This window comes from Dama dama, chromosome 7 (assembly GCF_033118175.1).
Source record: "Dama dama isolate Ldn47 chromosome 7, ASM3311817v1, whole genome shotgun sequence".
NCBI lineage: Eukaryota > Metazoa > Chordata > Mammalia > Artiodactyla > Cervidae > Dama > Dama dama.
In genome coordinates, this window is record NC_083687.1 from 24,122,211 (window position 1) to 24,139,779 (window position 17,569).

The 17,569-nt window shown below is 36.6% G+C and overlaps 1 protein-coding gene across 1 annotated transcript; it reads left to right on the forward strand.

Annotated features, from left to right (window-relative positions):
* Positions 1–48: 48 nt before the first annotated feature.
* CENPQ (centromere protein Q) lies at positions 49–17,469 on the forward strand. Its single transcript, XM_061146896.1, has 10 exons — positions 49–135; positions 411–510; positions 4,700–4,836; positions 5,612–5,666; positions 6,709–6,835; positions 7,416–7,484; positions 11,315–11,444; positions 14,353–14,472; positions 14,631–14,705; positions 15,740–17,469. Exons 3-10 carry the CDS (start codon positions 4,738–4,740, stop codon positions 15,869–15,871), a joined length of 807 nt encoding a protein of 268 aa, XP_061002879.1. The 5' UTR covers positions 49–135; positions 411–510; positions 4,700–4,737; the 3' UTR covers positions 15,872–17,469.
* The last annotated feature ends 100 nt before the right edge of the window (positions 17,470–17,569 follow it).

Genomic DNA, 17,569 nt, shown 5'->3' on the forward strand with positions numbered 1-17,569 from the left:
GTGGATAGATGACCTCCACCCCCATTGGCGTTTTCCGGTTTCTATGTGCTCACTTCCGGGCCTCTGCAGCTTTGGAAGGTTTGAGCGCGAAATGCTGTGAGCGCAGCTCCTGAAAGGATTCAATGATCAGTTTTTGTGAGTAGTGAAAGCGCTTCGCTCGCCGGTGGCTCCAGTTTAGGGGATGAGTTTTGCGGCCAACACGTTTGTGACAAATTTGGCGGCTTGTGTTTGAGGAGTTTCAGATGGCTTTCCAAAAGAGGGTGGGAGATCCGAACAGGTTTGCCTTTTGCAGCCAGGGATAAACAAAGTACTGTTTGATTCGCAAAGAGGGAGTGAAGCCACACATGTTTCCTCCGTCCCTTCCCCGAATCATCCTCATCTTCGTCCTGCTTCCTTACTCTTTCCCGCAGTCAGTCGTGGAGCGAAGTGCAGCGTTAGTGGTGAGTGCCTTGGAGCCTTAAGGAAACTGTGGTTGGCAGCGTCGCTACCCCGAGGCATCAATTGCAAAAAGTAAGCATTGCGTATTTGTAAGTTTTGGCAGACGTCGTGTTCACCTGTTGTACCCACATAGAGATTTAGATTGGTGATTTCCGCGAGTTTCAGCAAGCTGACAAAAAAAAACCAAGACAACTTAGAATGCTTCCCTGTTTCCTACAGGGTAAAGAATACATTCTTTACTGCAGTATGTAGTCTGGCCGCAAACTACAGTTCGAGTCTTTCTTCTGCCCGTTGTTTCTACACATGTCAAAGTCTCTCTGAATTTTCCCTGAACAGACTGACTTCTTTTGAGCTGTCCTGCCAATGGGCCTTTTTTCTTCTCAGATACTTTACTTCCCTTTCTTCTGGCTAAATATTTCAAAATGTAATTCATGTACTGCTTTTTTCACTGAGTACCGTATATCCCCCCATGCACACACCAGTTTGAGATATGCACTCGTCTAACATTTGTTGCACTGTGTATAGTTGACTATACACAGGGAACTGTTTTCATATCTGTCTCTGCCTACTACCACTTGTGGTTGTTATTCAGTCACTAAATCGTGTCCATCCGATTCTTTGATACCCCATGGACTGCAGCATACCAGGCTGCCCTGTCCTTCACTATCTCCTGGAGTTTGCTCAAATTCGTGTCTGTTGAGTCAGTGATGCTATCCAACTATCTCATCCTCTGCCTTCCCCTTCTTTTGCCTTCAGTCTTGCCCAGCATCAGGGTCTTTTCCAATGAATCAGCTCTTCACATCAGGTGGCCAAAGTATTGGAGCTTTAGCTTCAGCATCAGTCCTTCCAATGAGTATTAGGGTTGATTTTCTTTAGCATTGACTGGTTTGATCTCCTTGCAGTTCAAGGGACTCTCAAAAGTCTTCTCCAACACCACAGTTCAAAAGCATCAATTCTTCAGTGCTCAACCTTTTTTATGGTCCAGCTCTCACATCCATATGTGACTACTGGAAAAACCATAGGTTGACTGTACGGACCTTTGTCAGCAGATGTCTCTGCTTTTCAATAGGCTCTGTAGGTTTTTCATAGCTTTTCTCCCAAGGAGCAAGCATCTTTTAATGCCGTGGCTGGAGACATAATCCTCAGTGATTTTGGAGCCCAAGAAAATAAAATCTGTCATTGCTTCCCTTTTTTTCCCCTCTGTTTGCCATAAAGTGATGGGACTGGAAGCCATGATCTTAGTTTTTTTTATGTTGAGTTTCAAACCAGCTTTTTCACTCCCCTCTTTTATCCTCATCAGGAAGCTCTTTAGTTTCTTTGCTTATTGCTTCAAGTATGTATCAATGAAAATAGAGCTTTTCAGATGGTCTGTGGTAAAGGACCAATTTTTTTTGTTATTGTTACTTTAATTTTTAATTAGTCACCACAACTGCTACTTTTGTAAAATACAATAAAAAAAAATTTACTAGTCAAATCCATGAAATATACAAGGAAGAACCCCAGTGTAAGCCATAAATTTTGGGTGATATGATGTGCCACTGTAGGTTCATGGATTGTAGTAAATACACTGCTCAGGTAAGGAATATTGATAGTAGGGAAGGTGGGGTGGATATATTCAAATTCTGCTTAATTTCTCTAAAACTTATCTTAAAAAGTCTCTTTTTAAATGAATTACCAGAAAAATTAAACTTTAAAAAAATAAAGCCAGTTAGTTTTTGACCAGACCTAACATACTCAATCCCAGGGACAGAGGATACTGGTGGGCTGCCGTCTGTGGGGTCGCACAGAGTCGGACACAACTGAAGCGACTTAGCAGCAGCAGCAGCAACATACTTAAAATTGTTGTCAAATTGCTATAAAAGTTTCTAAATGAATATTTTTTATTCTGTACTTAAAAAGACTGTAACAGTATGTGAATCAAATTTGGAGTAGCACTAAATTACATGTTATTGAACAAAGAATATCAAGAAAAATGATTAACAAAACCAAACTATAATTAAGTGCCAAACGAGAGAGACCGTAAGAGCCCACAGACTTTTAGAGAGCAATGAGGGAAAGTGGTTAGGAAGGTTTTCAGAAGCAGATGGCTCACAATGAGAGGAGGGTGGGCACAGACAGGAGAGTGAAGCTCAGGTAGAACTAGTGCATTATTTTCTTCCTGAATTTGGAATTGGAAACAGCTAGTGGGGTTGACTGATGACTTTTCCATGCAGCCAACAGCTGCAGCCTGTTGGCTCAGGTACATGCACGAGGCTGGCCAGTTGATGCTAGCTCTTGGTTGGAAGTTCAGCTGGGGCTTTTGGCGAGGTCCTCAGTTCCTCTCCATGTTGACTTTCATCACAGTGTTAGCTAAGTTTCAAGAGCAAATATTCCAAGCAAGGGGTAGTGGCAGCTACTAGTCTGTTCATATTTGGCCAGGAAACTGGTACAGAATCATTTCTATGATATTCTACCACTTAAACTGCTGCAGAGTCTATGAGATTTAAGACAAGGGGACATAGACTTAACCTCTCAATAACAGGAGTAAGAAGGAATTTGTACCATTTTTAGTCTCCTGAATGGAATGAGGAGTAAATCTTAGTCCTCAGTGGTTCCTTCACCTGGATGCTTTTCTCCAGTGAACAACCTGAACTCCTATACATGGCAGTCCTTCCAGGAGAGGTCCACAAGCAAAGCTCTCATATGGTTGGTTTCTAATTAGGGGAAGTAAAGGGCATGAGTGTTCAGTTAAGAGAATTAGACATTTCAAGAATGAAGCAGAGGAGACTAGTGTAGTATAAGGTACCACATTGTTCAAGAGCAGAGTAAAGTGTATTTTAGCTTCCACTGTGTTTTGTGAATGTGAGAGTTGGACCATAAAAAAGGCTGAGTGCTGAAGTGTTGATGCTTTTGAACTGCGGTGTTGTAGAAGACTCTTGAGAGTCCCTTGGACTGCAGGGAGATCAAATCAGTCAATCCTAAAGGAAATCAATGCTGATTGTTCATTGGAGGGACTGATGCTGAGGCTAAAGCTCCAATACTTTGGTCACTTGATGCAAAGAGCTGACTCATTGGAAAAGACCCTGATACTGGGAAAGATTGAAGGCAGGAGAAGGGCACGACAGAGGATGAGATGCTTAGATGGCATCACCGACTCAGTGGACGTGAGTTTGAGCAAGCTCCGGGAGATGGTGAAGGACAGGGAAGCCTGGCATTCTGCAGTCCATGTGCTTGCAAAGAGTCGGACACAACTGAGCAACTGAACAACAAGTGTGTTTTGTAACTGATTTGACATGTAGTCCCTAAGTATGGTTCATGATCTCTCAGTTGATTCTTTCCCACCATTTTGGGGGTGAGGGGAAAGTTTGAACTTTTCCTTTTAAAATTTGAGGGAATAGATTTATCCAGAGTACATACTTTTGTCTGTCTCTAAATCTGCATATATTACTGTATTAACATAATTAACTTTGAATTTTTAGAAAAGAAATGTGACTGATTTATCTATATATCTAATTGTGTGTGTGTGTATGTAATGTACACACCACACATATTTGAGGGGGCAGTGTGTGCATGTCCACATACTGTACCTAACGGGTACCTAACTCTAAACTGTCTACTCCTTATGGTCTAATGCAGAAATGAATATTTTATTCCTCTGTTTCTTTTAGCAGAGATGAGTTTGGTGTGAAGAACCTTTGTTATAATTCTTGCAACCTAGCAAGAGTTATATCTTAAATTCTTAAGAAGGAATTTGCCACCTGAATTTCCACAGTGTAGACTCATGGTATAATCCTAAAAGTTATCTCCTCCCATCCTTGGCGTAAATCTGTCTCTGTGTGTGCTGAGTCACAATGAATCATGAATCCATTAAACCTAAAATAAGACCTGAATGTTACTCCGAGTTGACGTTATATGTAACCAGAAAAAAAACAATTCAGCACTTTATATTTCCCTTTTCTTGGATTTAAGCATGGAGATAACATGTATGTTATGTATGGGGGAGTATAAAGTAAGAAATGTGAAAGTGGTCTTATATGACTTTTTAAGGCCATACAAATGTCAGAAATTTTTTAATCAAATTGAATTAGACATCTTTAATGAGAACCAACATTATTTATTTTAAAATATGTTTAAATGATTTAAAAACACACAATACTATCCCAAAACTATCGTTCTGATTGTTCAAAGGCAAATTTGGAACATTTATAAGTAGTCTTTTTAACAGAATATTTGTAATAAAACAAGTCTTAAGCATTTTTCTGTGTCCTTTTCATCTTAACAGATTTGAAACACTGTTACAATTGTTCCCTTTAAATCAAGATGTCTAGCAAAGCAAATGCTTCCAAGAAAAAGTCTCAACAGTTAAAAAGAAATCCAAAAAGAAAAATTGATGAAGAAGCAAAAATATCAGAGAAAAAGGTAATCATTCAGGACTCATTCAAAGAGTTTATCATTCAGGACTCTGGTAAAAATATCATCTGTTCTGTACAAAAGAGTATGTGAAGACTAAAGGTCAGCTTTACTACAAATTATAGTAATTTATATTCCATATATATGGTTATGGGGAGCTGCTGCAACATGATTTATAAAAAGTTGCAGATAAAGATTTTTTACTTCTTTTCTAAAATATTAATCAGAAAATTCTTTGGGGAAGATGCTATGGGACATTGCTAAGGTGTTCAAATAGGAATAGTGGTAATAAAGTGTACAGATTCTATGACATTCATATATTAAAAGCCAAGAGAATCTGTCAGTTGGTGGAGGAGATTTTTATTTAGAGAAAAATTAGTTGGAGAGGAATTAGCTTCTTCCTGCCATAATTTTGTGCCTCTCTTATAAAAGAAATAATCAGCATTTTTTTCTCTGTATTAGGCAATGCCTATATTTTTTGTTTTGCAGGAAAAGTATTTAACACTATTTCACAGGCAAAATGAGTAATGATTTCTTTAAAACATTCTTTAGCACCATATGAAAATCTGTTATACATCATCACTGTTGTTCGGGAGTTGCTTTAGTGTATCCTCCACTTGTGATAAATACATACCTTTTGCTGTAGAAGTAGCAATATACTTTTTTCATCTTTCCAGAAGGTATATGAATTCACTCCAACATACATGACAAATCTATTGCAAAAGCAGTATATTTTTATCTAGTGCTTAATTGTGTGTGCATGTTTGTGTGTTTTTCTCTCTAGGTTAGAAACACAGTGAAAAAAAATAAAAATCATCCAAAACATCTGTCTTCTGAAGGTATTTCTTTTCTATGTTTTTTTTCATCGTATCTTTCTCAAGCTGTATCTATTTATGAAAAAGTTCTCAGCATCTTGTTTATGGATTCTGCATAAGCAAAACATAGTAATAAATGGTAGCATTCTCATTTTTGCAAGAATACATAGTGCTGGTTAGTCAGATACCTAGGCCAGCTGAAATTTTATTTACCACCACTGTCAAAATACAGTATGGGTTTCTAAATTGAAAGGAACTAGAGAAGTTCAAAGTATACAACAGTCTGACTTATTCTGATTTGTGATATAGAAACACACCTACTGATTTCTCTTTGAGACAAATATCCTGTTCTGCTACCCCTGTTTAGATTAGTCCTTGGAGCTAAGTTTGTCTAGAGTAAATTTGTTTGGAGTGATCATCTTTACTTAAACATCACTTCATCATGGAAGAATTTTCTAGCTCCTCACCCAGGAACAGGTTAGGTCCTCTGGTTTTATACTTACATAATGCACAGTGCGTTTTCTTTTGTAATGCTTTGCATACCTGCAACTGTAATTATTTAATCTCCCTTCTCTCCAAAATGAATCTTCATGTAAACCAACAGTGTATCTCCTTTGTTTATTATAAGTAGAACAATGTCAGTAACCTACCAGACACTCAGTATCTATTTTGGTTTGGTTAATTGCCTCTGTTCCAGTTGCCATCCAACATATGGCAGAATTCATTTTCCTAGTCTTCTCAATAAGTCCTTTAATTCAGGTCATTTCTGAGAACCAGACTTTTATGCTGAATCCTAATCATTGCAGCTTGGTTCTTCATTTAAAATTGTCTTGGGTTTGTGTCTGCAATATCAGTTAATAGTATTTAAGTTAACACAATAATATATTCATATTCAACACCTGGCATTTTATGACTGTGCAATAAAAAAAGGAACAGCTAATACAGCTTTATAGTATTGTGGTTCTCCTAATTCCATTGGCCCTTTTTAGATAAATTTGTCCTTGAGTCACTTTATAAATAAAAATATACACATTTCTAGATTGACCACAGTCTTTTCTTTGACCAGTGACAAGACAGACAAAGCATACTACTCTAAAACAGGTAAAGATCGCATCCAGCAAGAGAAAAACCTGGCAACCTCTTTCGAAGAGTAGCAGAGAACATTTGCAAACTATGATGGAATCGGTAGTAATGTGAGTATGAAATTTTTTCCACCTCACTATTTTCATTTCTACTTATGTTCCTACAGACAGTATCCTTTTAAATATTATTGTCTATTTTATGGTGATACAGTGTTTTTCTCTTTCTCTTTAGCCTTCAGTAAAAAAAAAAAGCCTTTATAAATGTCAGAAACTTGGAATTTTATCAGTGAAATAAAAATGCAATCTACATGCTCTAATCTGCTCTCTGTAAACTTATAACTTTTTTCTGTTAAGAGGGATACTTTAGGAAGAAGTTTGCTCAAATTGATACTTTACATGGAAGCTGCCAGTGCTAGAAGGAATACAGAGATAGGACTCTTCCATCGAGGTGCTGAAATCTATGAGAAGAGGCATATAAATTAGTTACAATGATATAATGTGATAAAAAAGAATTTAGATTATTCCTCTGCTTTAAATGTCCCTGATGCAAAATAAAATGATTGATTCTGCCTGGTTAGTAAGAAGGGGCACTGAAAGAAATTAGAAAAAATAACAGATTATATTAGTAATGTTTCAAACTAATATTTATTCAATCCCAATATTTATTCAATCCCTACTTTTTCTTTTCTAGAGCAATTCTGAGTAACAGTGTTAGAGAAAAAGAACAAATTCAATATCATCTGAATTTCTTAAAGAAAAGGTAATATAGTTATGCAATTAAACAAACAGTTGAAACATAATTGGTAAATATCCAGTCTGTTCTTGTGTTACCAGAACAGATATTTATGGAATATGTAAGTTTTTAATTTTGGGTTTTCATTCTCTTGTTTTTGTTGTTTTAAGAAGAAGAATGGTTTGGGAATATGTATTCTACCCTAAGCTGCTGCTGCATGGGATTTTGAAATAAATTTAAGAAAGTTCCCAAAGAATCTGAAAATCAAAAGCACCTACTTGCAAAGTTCAGTTTTCTGTGTTGAAGTTTGAAAAAAAATTGTCAACTGTAACTCTGTTCAGCTTCATTTTAAACAATTGCAAGTTAACAGCTCACCACTCTCATTTGATACTTACCCTTGTGTGTGTTTCTTCATATTATATAACATTATTTGTAACAAGTATAATTTTCCAGGATACTACTGCCCTTTATTTCTGGCAGATCACAGATGGAGGCTTCTTTTCAAGTGTTTTTTGTTTTGTTTTGTTTTCAAATAATTTTATTTATTTATTTATGGCTGTGCTGTGCTGGGTCTTCGTTGCTATGTGGGCTTTTCTCTAGCCGTGGTAAGTGGGGGCTCCTCTCTAGCTGCAGTCCCTGGGCTTCTCATTGTGGTAGCTTCTCTTGTTGCAGAGCACAAGCTCTGGGGCACACAGGCTTTAGTAGTTGCAGCTCCGAGCCTGTAGAGCACAATCTGAATAGTTGTGGCACGGGAGCTGAGTTGCCCCGAGGCGTGTGGGATCTTCCCCATCAGGGTCAAACCTGCGTCTCCAGCACTGTCAGGCAGATTCTTTACCACTAAGCCACCAGGGAAGTCCTCCAAGTGTCTTTAAAGTCACCACTGCCAATAATTTTCAGTGACTTCTTTTTTCCTACTATCTGCCCTAAGCTGCTGTTGCATGGAATTCTGAAGTAAGTTAAACTTAAGAGAATTTATAAAGAATCTGAAAATCCAAAGCACCTACTTCCAGCTTTCTTTTTGTAGAAGAATGTTCTGCATCTTAGTTTCCTCAGGTTTGCCTGGAAATGTTTGTGACCTAGCACTTTATTCTGGGGAAGTGTGAGCACAAATACTGCTTTTTTAAATATAATTCTCAATGATATTAATAGTAAGAAAATAGAAAGGGTAAGATGGGATGGAGTGGATGGGTGTGAGAGTTTGTGGAGACAGGTTGAAGAGATTAAAGAAAGACAACTAGTAGTGAACTTGTAAACTGTTTACAGGAATGACAACCTGTTAGTAAAGAAGAAGGACTGACTAAAAATTTAGTAGTTAAACTAATATATAATAAAAATGTAGGAAAAATAAATAAAGTGTAGCTATTTATGATCTTTTTAATGGTGGGGCAGGGAGCCATGTTTGGAGTGTATAAATGAGAATATTTTAGTATGTAATAGCTATTCTTCACAGCGATCACACTGGATCATCAGAAAGGATTCAGTTCTGTTCAACAGATAACCTGTTTTTTCACAATACAGCAGCCGTGGGGATACATATTTCAAAGACTGCTTATTGTCTCCTCATTTTTGCTTTCACAGCGCGCTCTCGTTAGTTCCCAAAGTAGCAATACTCAAGATACTTTCCCCTCTACTGATGTGACAGAGCGTAGCCTTAGCAAATTGATTCTAATTAGAATCTGAACAAATTTTTCTCTAGCAACATTTCTCTGGGCTTCCCTGGTAGCTCAGCTGGTAAAGAATCTACCTGCAATGCAGGAGACCCCAGTTCGAGCGCTGGGTTGAGAAGATCCCCTGGAGGAGGGCATGACAACCCACTCCAGTAATCTTGCCTGGAGAATCCCCATGGACAGAGGAGCCTGGCGGGCTACAGTCCGTGGGGTCACAGAGTCAGACAGGACTGAATGACTCAGCACGGCATCTCTCCAAGTATAGTTGGGACACTTGTGCTTAGAGATACTTTGTGAATAAAAGTGATAGAGATTATGTTTCCTGGTATTCTAACATATTAAAATCCTACAGTAAATTCTTTCATTTTGTTTAACCTGGTGGTAGAGGTTTAGTCTCTAACTCATGTCCAACTCTTGAGACCCTATGCACTGTAGCCCACCAGGCTTCTCTGTCCGTGGGGTTTCCCAGACAAGAATACTGGAGTGGGTTGCCATTTCCTTCTCCAGAGGATCTTCCCAACCCAGCATCTTCCAAGTTAGTCTTTACCACAGGAACTCTTTATTTTATAATTAGTCTTGTCTCTGCTTCTGTCTACATGTTGTCTTCATTCTTTTAGACAAGTTGTCCTCAATAGATTAGAACTGTATATATAGATAGCTTCCTGTTTATCTTTTAAGCCTTGTGAAGAAAGAGGCAAAAGAAAGCTCTTAGCCTCTTAGCTTCGGTTAGACTATTCTGGGTGATGGATTCTGATTGGCTTGGGTGATTTGCCTCTCGTATTGATTCTGTGGCAAGAGCTGTTATGATTGATATAGATTGAATCATATATGCTTTTCCTTGTCATGAAACAATAGAGTTGCTAGTCAATAAAAATTAGCCACTACACTTTCTAGAGGAACATATTTTGGGGAATTCTGGTTTATAGATATATTTATAGTTTATCTTATAAGTATACTTATAAGTATATAGATATAGATATCTGACTTATATAGATGTTGTAAATGGTGCTTAGATGTTGTTGACATAGTATTATGATAGGTATATTGTCACATGATAAACACTGGTTATATTTTTAGTTTAATAAGATTTTGTAGAATAACTTACAAATTTAGAACATTTGGAACAGTGAATGACCTTTCTGCAGAACAGGTTTGATAAAGTTTTAGAAAAAAAACTGTTTATAAAGGGAATCTTTATTTTACTTAAACCAAAAATTCAGACAGTTTTGTGCTTATGGGCAAATAGCTGAAGTTTATCCTGACAGTTTAATGGAAAGTATGATTGATAGAGTTTAAACAACCAACTTTTTTCTTTATAAAAATTAATATTTTGAGTAAGATCCCGGGAAGACAAATCTTGGGTTCCACTGTTCTAATTGCCTGCAAATCTCAAGTAGTAGGATTTTTTTAGGATCCAGATACACTGTTATTAGACAGAAGGAACCAAATTTAGATTTTGCCTCTTGATTTCTTCCTCGTGGAACTCAAGAATCAAACCTGGGAAAGCTGTATTGCTGTCTGCTGGAAGTGAGATTAGTCACAGGTCAGTTTGTTTGGTGACTTAACCAGATTTGAAGGGGATTTTTTTTTTTTGTTACTTTTTAATGAAGCACTCTAATCCCTGTTTTGTTTCTGTTAAACTCCATGGAACTAAGTGTTCTTTAAATTCATTAAGTTAGGAAAAAATCATTAACTTAGAGCAACATACAGGCATTCTCTTTTATTGGTCACATTCTATGAAACAACTGAGATTTAAAGTTCAGAGTCATAGTTAAGACTAACAGAATAGGGTTCCATCTCTTACCAGAAATTCACATTAAATGATAGACTTATGTACTGTAATAGTCCAGGAAACACATTCAGAAGATACAAGGAAATTTTTAGTTTATTTTAAACTGTGTATAAATAATCAATTGTTAAATGTGTAAAATAGAAACTTTCCCTTTTATAAAGCAGCTTAGGTACCCCATGATTTGTGGTAAATCTTAATCAATCGAAAGACTTAATGAAGACTCATCAGGGCTTTTGGTGGGGGGGAGGCTAACTGCTAAGATTAGCCACTGTTAATAAAAGAATATTACAGCCTTTAGAAATATGAGGGAAAGAAAAAGGGGACTGCGGTATTTCAAAACAAAAACAATACTAATGGTACTCAAAAATAAGCAGTTATGTTTTTATTCTGTTCCAAAGATTGCTGCAACTGTGTGAAACCCTGAAAGTCCCTCCCAAAAAGCTGCAAGATTTATCTCATGTGTCAAGTCTACTGAAAATGGAAAGGGCACAGCACAGAGCTAATGAGGAAGGTCTGGCATCTTTGCAGGTATGAAGTTTGAAAAGGGAATTCATTATTAGGGGAAAGGGGAAGAGATTTAATTAAAAGTTTTTAAAATTATGTTATTCTTCTAATAACTATTACTACGTCTCAGACCAGGTTTTTTATTAACTTTATTTTTTTAATCAAAGCAAAACCTTTCGATTTTGGTCCTGTAAAGTTAAGACTATTTCTAGTATATTTGTAATTAAGTAGCAGCCTTATTTTTTTAATCAGACTTTAAATATAATGAACTGTCTTCTTATTTTTGATTAGCAAGTTATAGGAATTCATCACTAAATGCTGTAGAATTTCAAAACATTAGTTTTTCTGTCCTTCAATGCTACTTTATTGACAAGAAGAACACAATCATCATCATCATTTTTATAATCATTATAGATAACATGTAACAGGAGCCTTCTACATTCTAGTCACTGTTCTAAGCACTTTACAGTTATAGCCCTTAATGACTTAAAGAGGCCTGCGCTATATTTCTTGTTTTACAAATGTGAAAAAGAGAAATATTGGCACTTTCAGCTGAACTTTAGACAAAGTGCTCACGGTTGTGATGCAGTCCCATTAGTCCAACTTTAGGGCATGTGATTTTTGATCTTTATCCTGTGGAAGGTAATGGGAGATCATATTTGCTGTTAGGATAAACAGCAGGCTTTTAATTAATGGATACTTTAGCAATTAAGAAAAGCAATCTTAAGGGGCTTATTAATTAATTATTAAAGCTAAAACAGATTGGACCATATATCCGTTTGCTGTTTTGAAGTAGTTTGTAGATCTGGTCTTTGTCAGCAGGTCAACTTTGTAAAGTAATACAAGGTGGTGTAAAGTAATACAAGGTGGTGGTAGTTTAAACAGGGGATGCATCCCCAGTGAGTTCTAATAAGTCAGCATTCACAAATAGGTCATTCCAGCTTTTCCATGTGATTGAGAATAAAATTGGAAGGGTTTATTTGTAAGCAGCAGATCTACTTGTAGATCTGTAAATTACAGATTTATAAATCTGTACTTTATATATTATAAATATATTGTAAACTTAATATATTTTGTAAATTTACATGTATTGTAAATTTACGTTGTTGCTGTTCAGTCACCAAGTCATGTCCGACTCTTGGAGACCTCATGGACTATAGCACGCCAGACTTCCCTGTCCCTCACCATCTGCCGGTATTTGCCGAGTGATACCATCCAACCATCTCATGCACGTTACCTTCCTCTCCTTCTGCCTTCAGTCTTTCCCAGCACCACAGTCTTTTCCAGTGAGTCAGCTGTTTGCATGGCCAAATACTGGAGCTTCAGTTTCAGCATCAGTCCTTCCAAAGAGTATTCAGAGTTGATTTCCTTTAAGATTGACTGGTTTCATCTCCTTGCTTTCCAAGGGACTCTCAAGAGTCTTCTCTAACACCACAGTTCATAAGCTCTGGCTTCTTTATTGTCCAGCTCTCACATCTATACATGACTCCTGTAAATTTATACAGTGGTGTTTTTTAGTAGTTTTCTCACTTTATTCATTATGTGAGATAATATTTACCTTTCATTCCAATGTTACTTTGCAAGAGTATATTTTCAGTACTGTCACTAGCTTCCCCTCTTAATGAACAGTTGTGCAGCATAATATGGCTTTTTTTTTAAATTTCAGCTTTATTTGAGATATAAGTAGCAAAATGGTATGATATCTAAAGTGTACATAATGGTGATTTAATGTATACGTACATTGTGAAAGGATTTCCCCCCATCTTGTTAATTAATGCATCTGTCACCTCACTTTTTTTTTTTGGTAAGGACATTTAAGTTCTACTTTCAATTATATAATACAAATTTAAGTTATATAATACATTGTTCTCCATGTTTTGTATCAGATCCTGTGACCTTGTTTGGCCTAGTAAATGGAGCTCACAGACCTAGAGTTTTGGGTACTCAGGAATCAGCACACTCTTTCTGTAAGGGCCAGATGATAAACATCTTGCTCTTTATGAGTCGCATTAGTTTTCTTTGCACAGTCTTTTTTGTTTTTTTAACATCCTTTAGAAATGTAAAAGTCATTCATAGCTCTTGAACCAATCAAAAACAGCCCATGAGCAGTTGCAGACCTCTCCAGGTACCCTTTCTAATGGTTTCTAGAAGCCATAATATATTTGTTAAGGAAGATTACTATAATTGACAGTAACAATTCTGCTTTCAGTATTTGGAAAATGATGTTAAATGTAAATACCAACCATATTGCTCATCAGGATTTCAGAGTTACTACTTCATTACTTTCGTGTGGCTTCTATGTGGCTTATTTACTTGTTCCCTGATCCCCAGAGGCCGCGCTGTCCTTTGCTATTGCTAGGACTAGATTTGAAAGCAATGCAATACTTAATACCATTTAGAAACCCAGAAGCTAGCTAACTCTTATGTGTGGCCTACAGTCGTTACACCCCTGGTATTACTGTATTTATTTCATTTATTTTCTCTTTTGTTTTCCTCCATACATTTTATGTTCTTTTTATGTGAGAAACTGCCACTCATTTTCTGTTATTATCTTTGCCCTAATGTTCAGCACTTTTTCTTTTGGCAAATGAAAATAGCACTCAAATGTTCCTAAATTAGAATTTCTCTGCTATTACTTACTGCTTAAGGAATGCGGCTGTACCTGCTGCTGTGAATCATTAGGTTCTGCTAAATTCACATAGGTCTTCCAGGATCTCTGATACCAGCAGCTTTGGTAAATTTTTGAGGAAAGGTTCCTGTACATCTTTGTTCCATTGGTAAATCAATCTCTAGGGAGACTTTTTTGAAAGAAAAATGAAAATTACCAGTTTCTTCCAGAAGTGTTTCAATATGTAAGATGTTTTTTAAAATGTTTGGGTTTCACTTAATAGTATATTTAATTTAAAACATTAGCTTTCTTTTTCTGATGCAGGAAGAAACAGATAAAATGGTAGCGACTATAGAGTCAATGACTGGGGATATTCACAGCCTAAAGAACAAAGTTCATGTTCTGACAAGTGAGGTGGAAGAAGAAGAAAAGAAGATAAAACAGGTAATTGTTCCAAAAAAAAAAAGTTATTACTAGAATCTGGATATAATTTTTCATTATTAGATTTTACCCAGACAACTTTTGAGTGTAATAAGAGAAGTCAACTTTTTGAAACAATCTAGCTTTACAAAATAATCTATAGCTTTCTTTTTCTACTTTAGATGTTTCAAATAGATAGTGGGGTGCTCTCTCTTCCTGAACTTTCTCAAAAGAGTCTCAGAGCACCCATCCTTCAGGTAAGTACTTACAATTTACCATATTAACTGCATCACCAGTTATAAATTTCATATATGTAAAAACATTACATGCTGCTGCTGCTTTTAAACAAATGAAACCTATGATGTAAACTGTAAGGGAAAATTATTTTTCTCATATGATGGCATAGTTGGAACATCTCATGCTTGTCAGTCGCTGTATAATATTCCATTATATAGATGTGCCATAAGATAATTTGTGGAGAGTTTGGAAATAAATAATTTTTCTAGTACAGGTAATGCTATGTACACCTTTGTATATGCATTATTACACATTTGTATAGTCATGGCTATAGAATAGGTTTCTGGAAGTAAATTCTAACAGTTACTTTGTTCATGCTTCTAGTAATGACATGTAACTTTTCCTAAAATAGTATACTACGTCCTATTCGTAGTAGGCTGCACACTGGTGACTTATCTTTTTTCAAAGGTCCCCAATAGATACTGTAGTGTCACTGTTTACCCTGGTAGAAAGTCTGTATGTTTTCTCAAAAAAATTTTTAACAAAAATTTTCCAGTCTAAAATCTATGTAGGGTGAGAGGAGTGGAATTGGGCAGAGAGGAAACAGAATAATATAGATTTAAAAGAAGAATGGCAATTAGTTGATAGATAATCACATTTGAGTGATTATTTCATTCTCTCTAAATAACATATCACTACATATAACATTTTTCATAGTGAAAAGTTAAAAACTAATTACGTGGGTAAAGTCAAAAGGTACACACTCATAAATAAGTCATGGGGGATGTAATGTATAAGCTGGTGACTAGAGTTAATACTGTATTGTACTTTTGCTAAGTTTTGCTAAGTTGCTAAGAAAATAGATCTGAAAGTTCTCATCACAAGAAAAAAAAATCTGTAACATGTTTGGTAATAGATGTTAACTAGACTTACTGTAGTGATCATTTTGCAGTGTATACAAATATCAAATCATTATGTTGTATGCCTGAAGCTAGTATAATGTTCATGTCAGTTCTATATCAATAAAAAATGAATTATTCTATCATGCCCACAGAGAGAAATTCTGACGCTAATTCCAAATCAGAACAGTCTTCTGAAGGACTTGGAAGTTCTCCATAATTCATCCCAGATGAAGCACATGTTCACCTTCATTGAAGAAGTCTATAAAAGACTGGATGCCTCTTAAAGAGTTGTTTTGTTTTGTTTTTTTGTAGATTGTCCCATATTAATTTAATGTTTATGAATTTGTAAAAATGTTGATCTATGTGATATTGCAGAGGCTTAGGCTTCTTCAGATACGCACTTTAAAATTAACCTCTATAGATCTACCATAAGCATCTAATGTAGGCCTTAAAGACTGTTTTTATCAGTTCACAAGCCTAGGAACTCACATTTATGTTACTGTATCTCCAGTTATGTGCCCATAACCATAGTGAGAATAGCCACAATCTGATGGTTTATAATGGCTGGATAGAGCTTGTTTATCATTTAATGCAAAGCAAGTGTGATACTATGATTTAATATATGTAAATAGTTTATAGTGCCTAGCACATAAAAACATAAGCGTTTGCTATCCTTATTGTTCTTTAGCTGATGACTTGCATTTTCTGTCTGGTCCTGTGGAACTCGCAACATCCCCAAATGCCTTTGCTCTTTTACACAACACCCTAGACTTTTTGTGGCTTCATTAAGATTTGCCAGGTGTCTTTAACTTTAAAGGCAGCATGAACGTTTTGTTTCTTTGTTTAGATTAGTGAATAAATGTTGAATATTTATTTTCTACTCTCATCAGAGCATACCTTTATTTCATAAAATTGTTAAAAAGAAACCCAAGCTCATTTACTCCCTTAAAACAAATGCCAAGCTGCCGGGAGCCATTATGGGAGATCCTGCCCATGACGAGGTCATGAGGAAAAAACCTGACAGGCAAGGCCGTCCAGGATATAAGGGACCCTCCAGGTTGTTCTCGGTCTCTACCCCACCCTATATCCTCCCCCCTTATCTGCTGTTGTTGTTTGCCCTGCTGCGGATTCTTGTGTTGCCTGCCAAAAGCTCTCCTGCTCCTCTTTCATTGAATAAAGACCAACTTAAAACCCTAATTAATAAATCTCCTGGACGCTGGTACCCTATGAAGGGGCCAGGGATGAAGGAAATGCTTCAGTTCAAACCCTTTTGCTGGCATTCTGGCTTGTTTGATAAATGTGTGCTCTCATTGCAAAAATGCGCATGATTGTTCTAAACATCCTAAGCACAGTACACTAACAAAAGAAACTATTAAGCATAGGCCCCTTCGTGGGGTGAGAAAAGCTCCACAAATATGATAGCCACAAATGTGCCTAGTAGAAAATACTTTAGATAGAGATTAGCTGGCGACTTCTTGCAGGTAATTAACTTTTAGACTTAAGAGCCTGTTTTGTGCTATATCTGCTGTTTCTGCAGTCCTTCGCATTTCTGTTCTGTAAAAATGTAATCCTATCTAGTTCCCATAGAGATGACGCCTATTAGAAAGAAAATAGATTAATCAAAAGAAAAACAGGGTCGGCTACTGAAGTTGCTTAAGTCACACCAGGTGCAAGCCATAAAATGTTAGCAGGCCTGAAGGCCAAATGATAAGAAAGACTCTTGTGAACGAAAAGTATGTGGGTGACATCCCGTTTCTGTTGAAGGTCAAGTTGCTATAATGTTTTGAGATGACCTGTGTGTAAGCAATATGCACTTCCCCCAAAAGATGTTCTTAAGGGTATAAAGGGGCCGTGCAAAAATAAACTTCAGACTCAGCCTCGAGCTTTGTCTGTCTCTCTCTCATTCGCCGACGCCGTTCATCCTGAGGGTTCTCCTGGATCCTGCTGGGACTGGACCCCAATACCAAGCCAAAAAAAAAAAA

Excerpts from the sequence above, each read along its gene's own strand:
- CENPQ (XM_061146896.1), top strand. The coding sequence starts at position 4,738 with ATGTCTAGCAAAGCAAATGCTTCCAAGAAAAAGTCTCAACAGTTAAAA. Across the intron at positions 5,667-6,708 it reads AAAACATCTGTCTTCTGAAG|TGACAAGACAGACAAAGCAT; the intron begins GTATTTCTTTTC and ends TTCTTTGACCAG. Across the intron at positions 14,706-15,739 it reads TCAGAGCACCCATCCTTCAG|AGAGAAATTCTGACGCTAAT; the intron begins GTAAGTACTTAC and ends TCATGCCCACAG.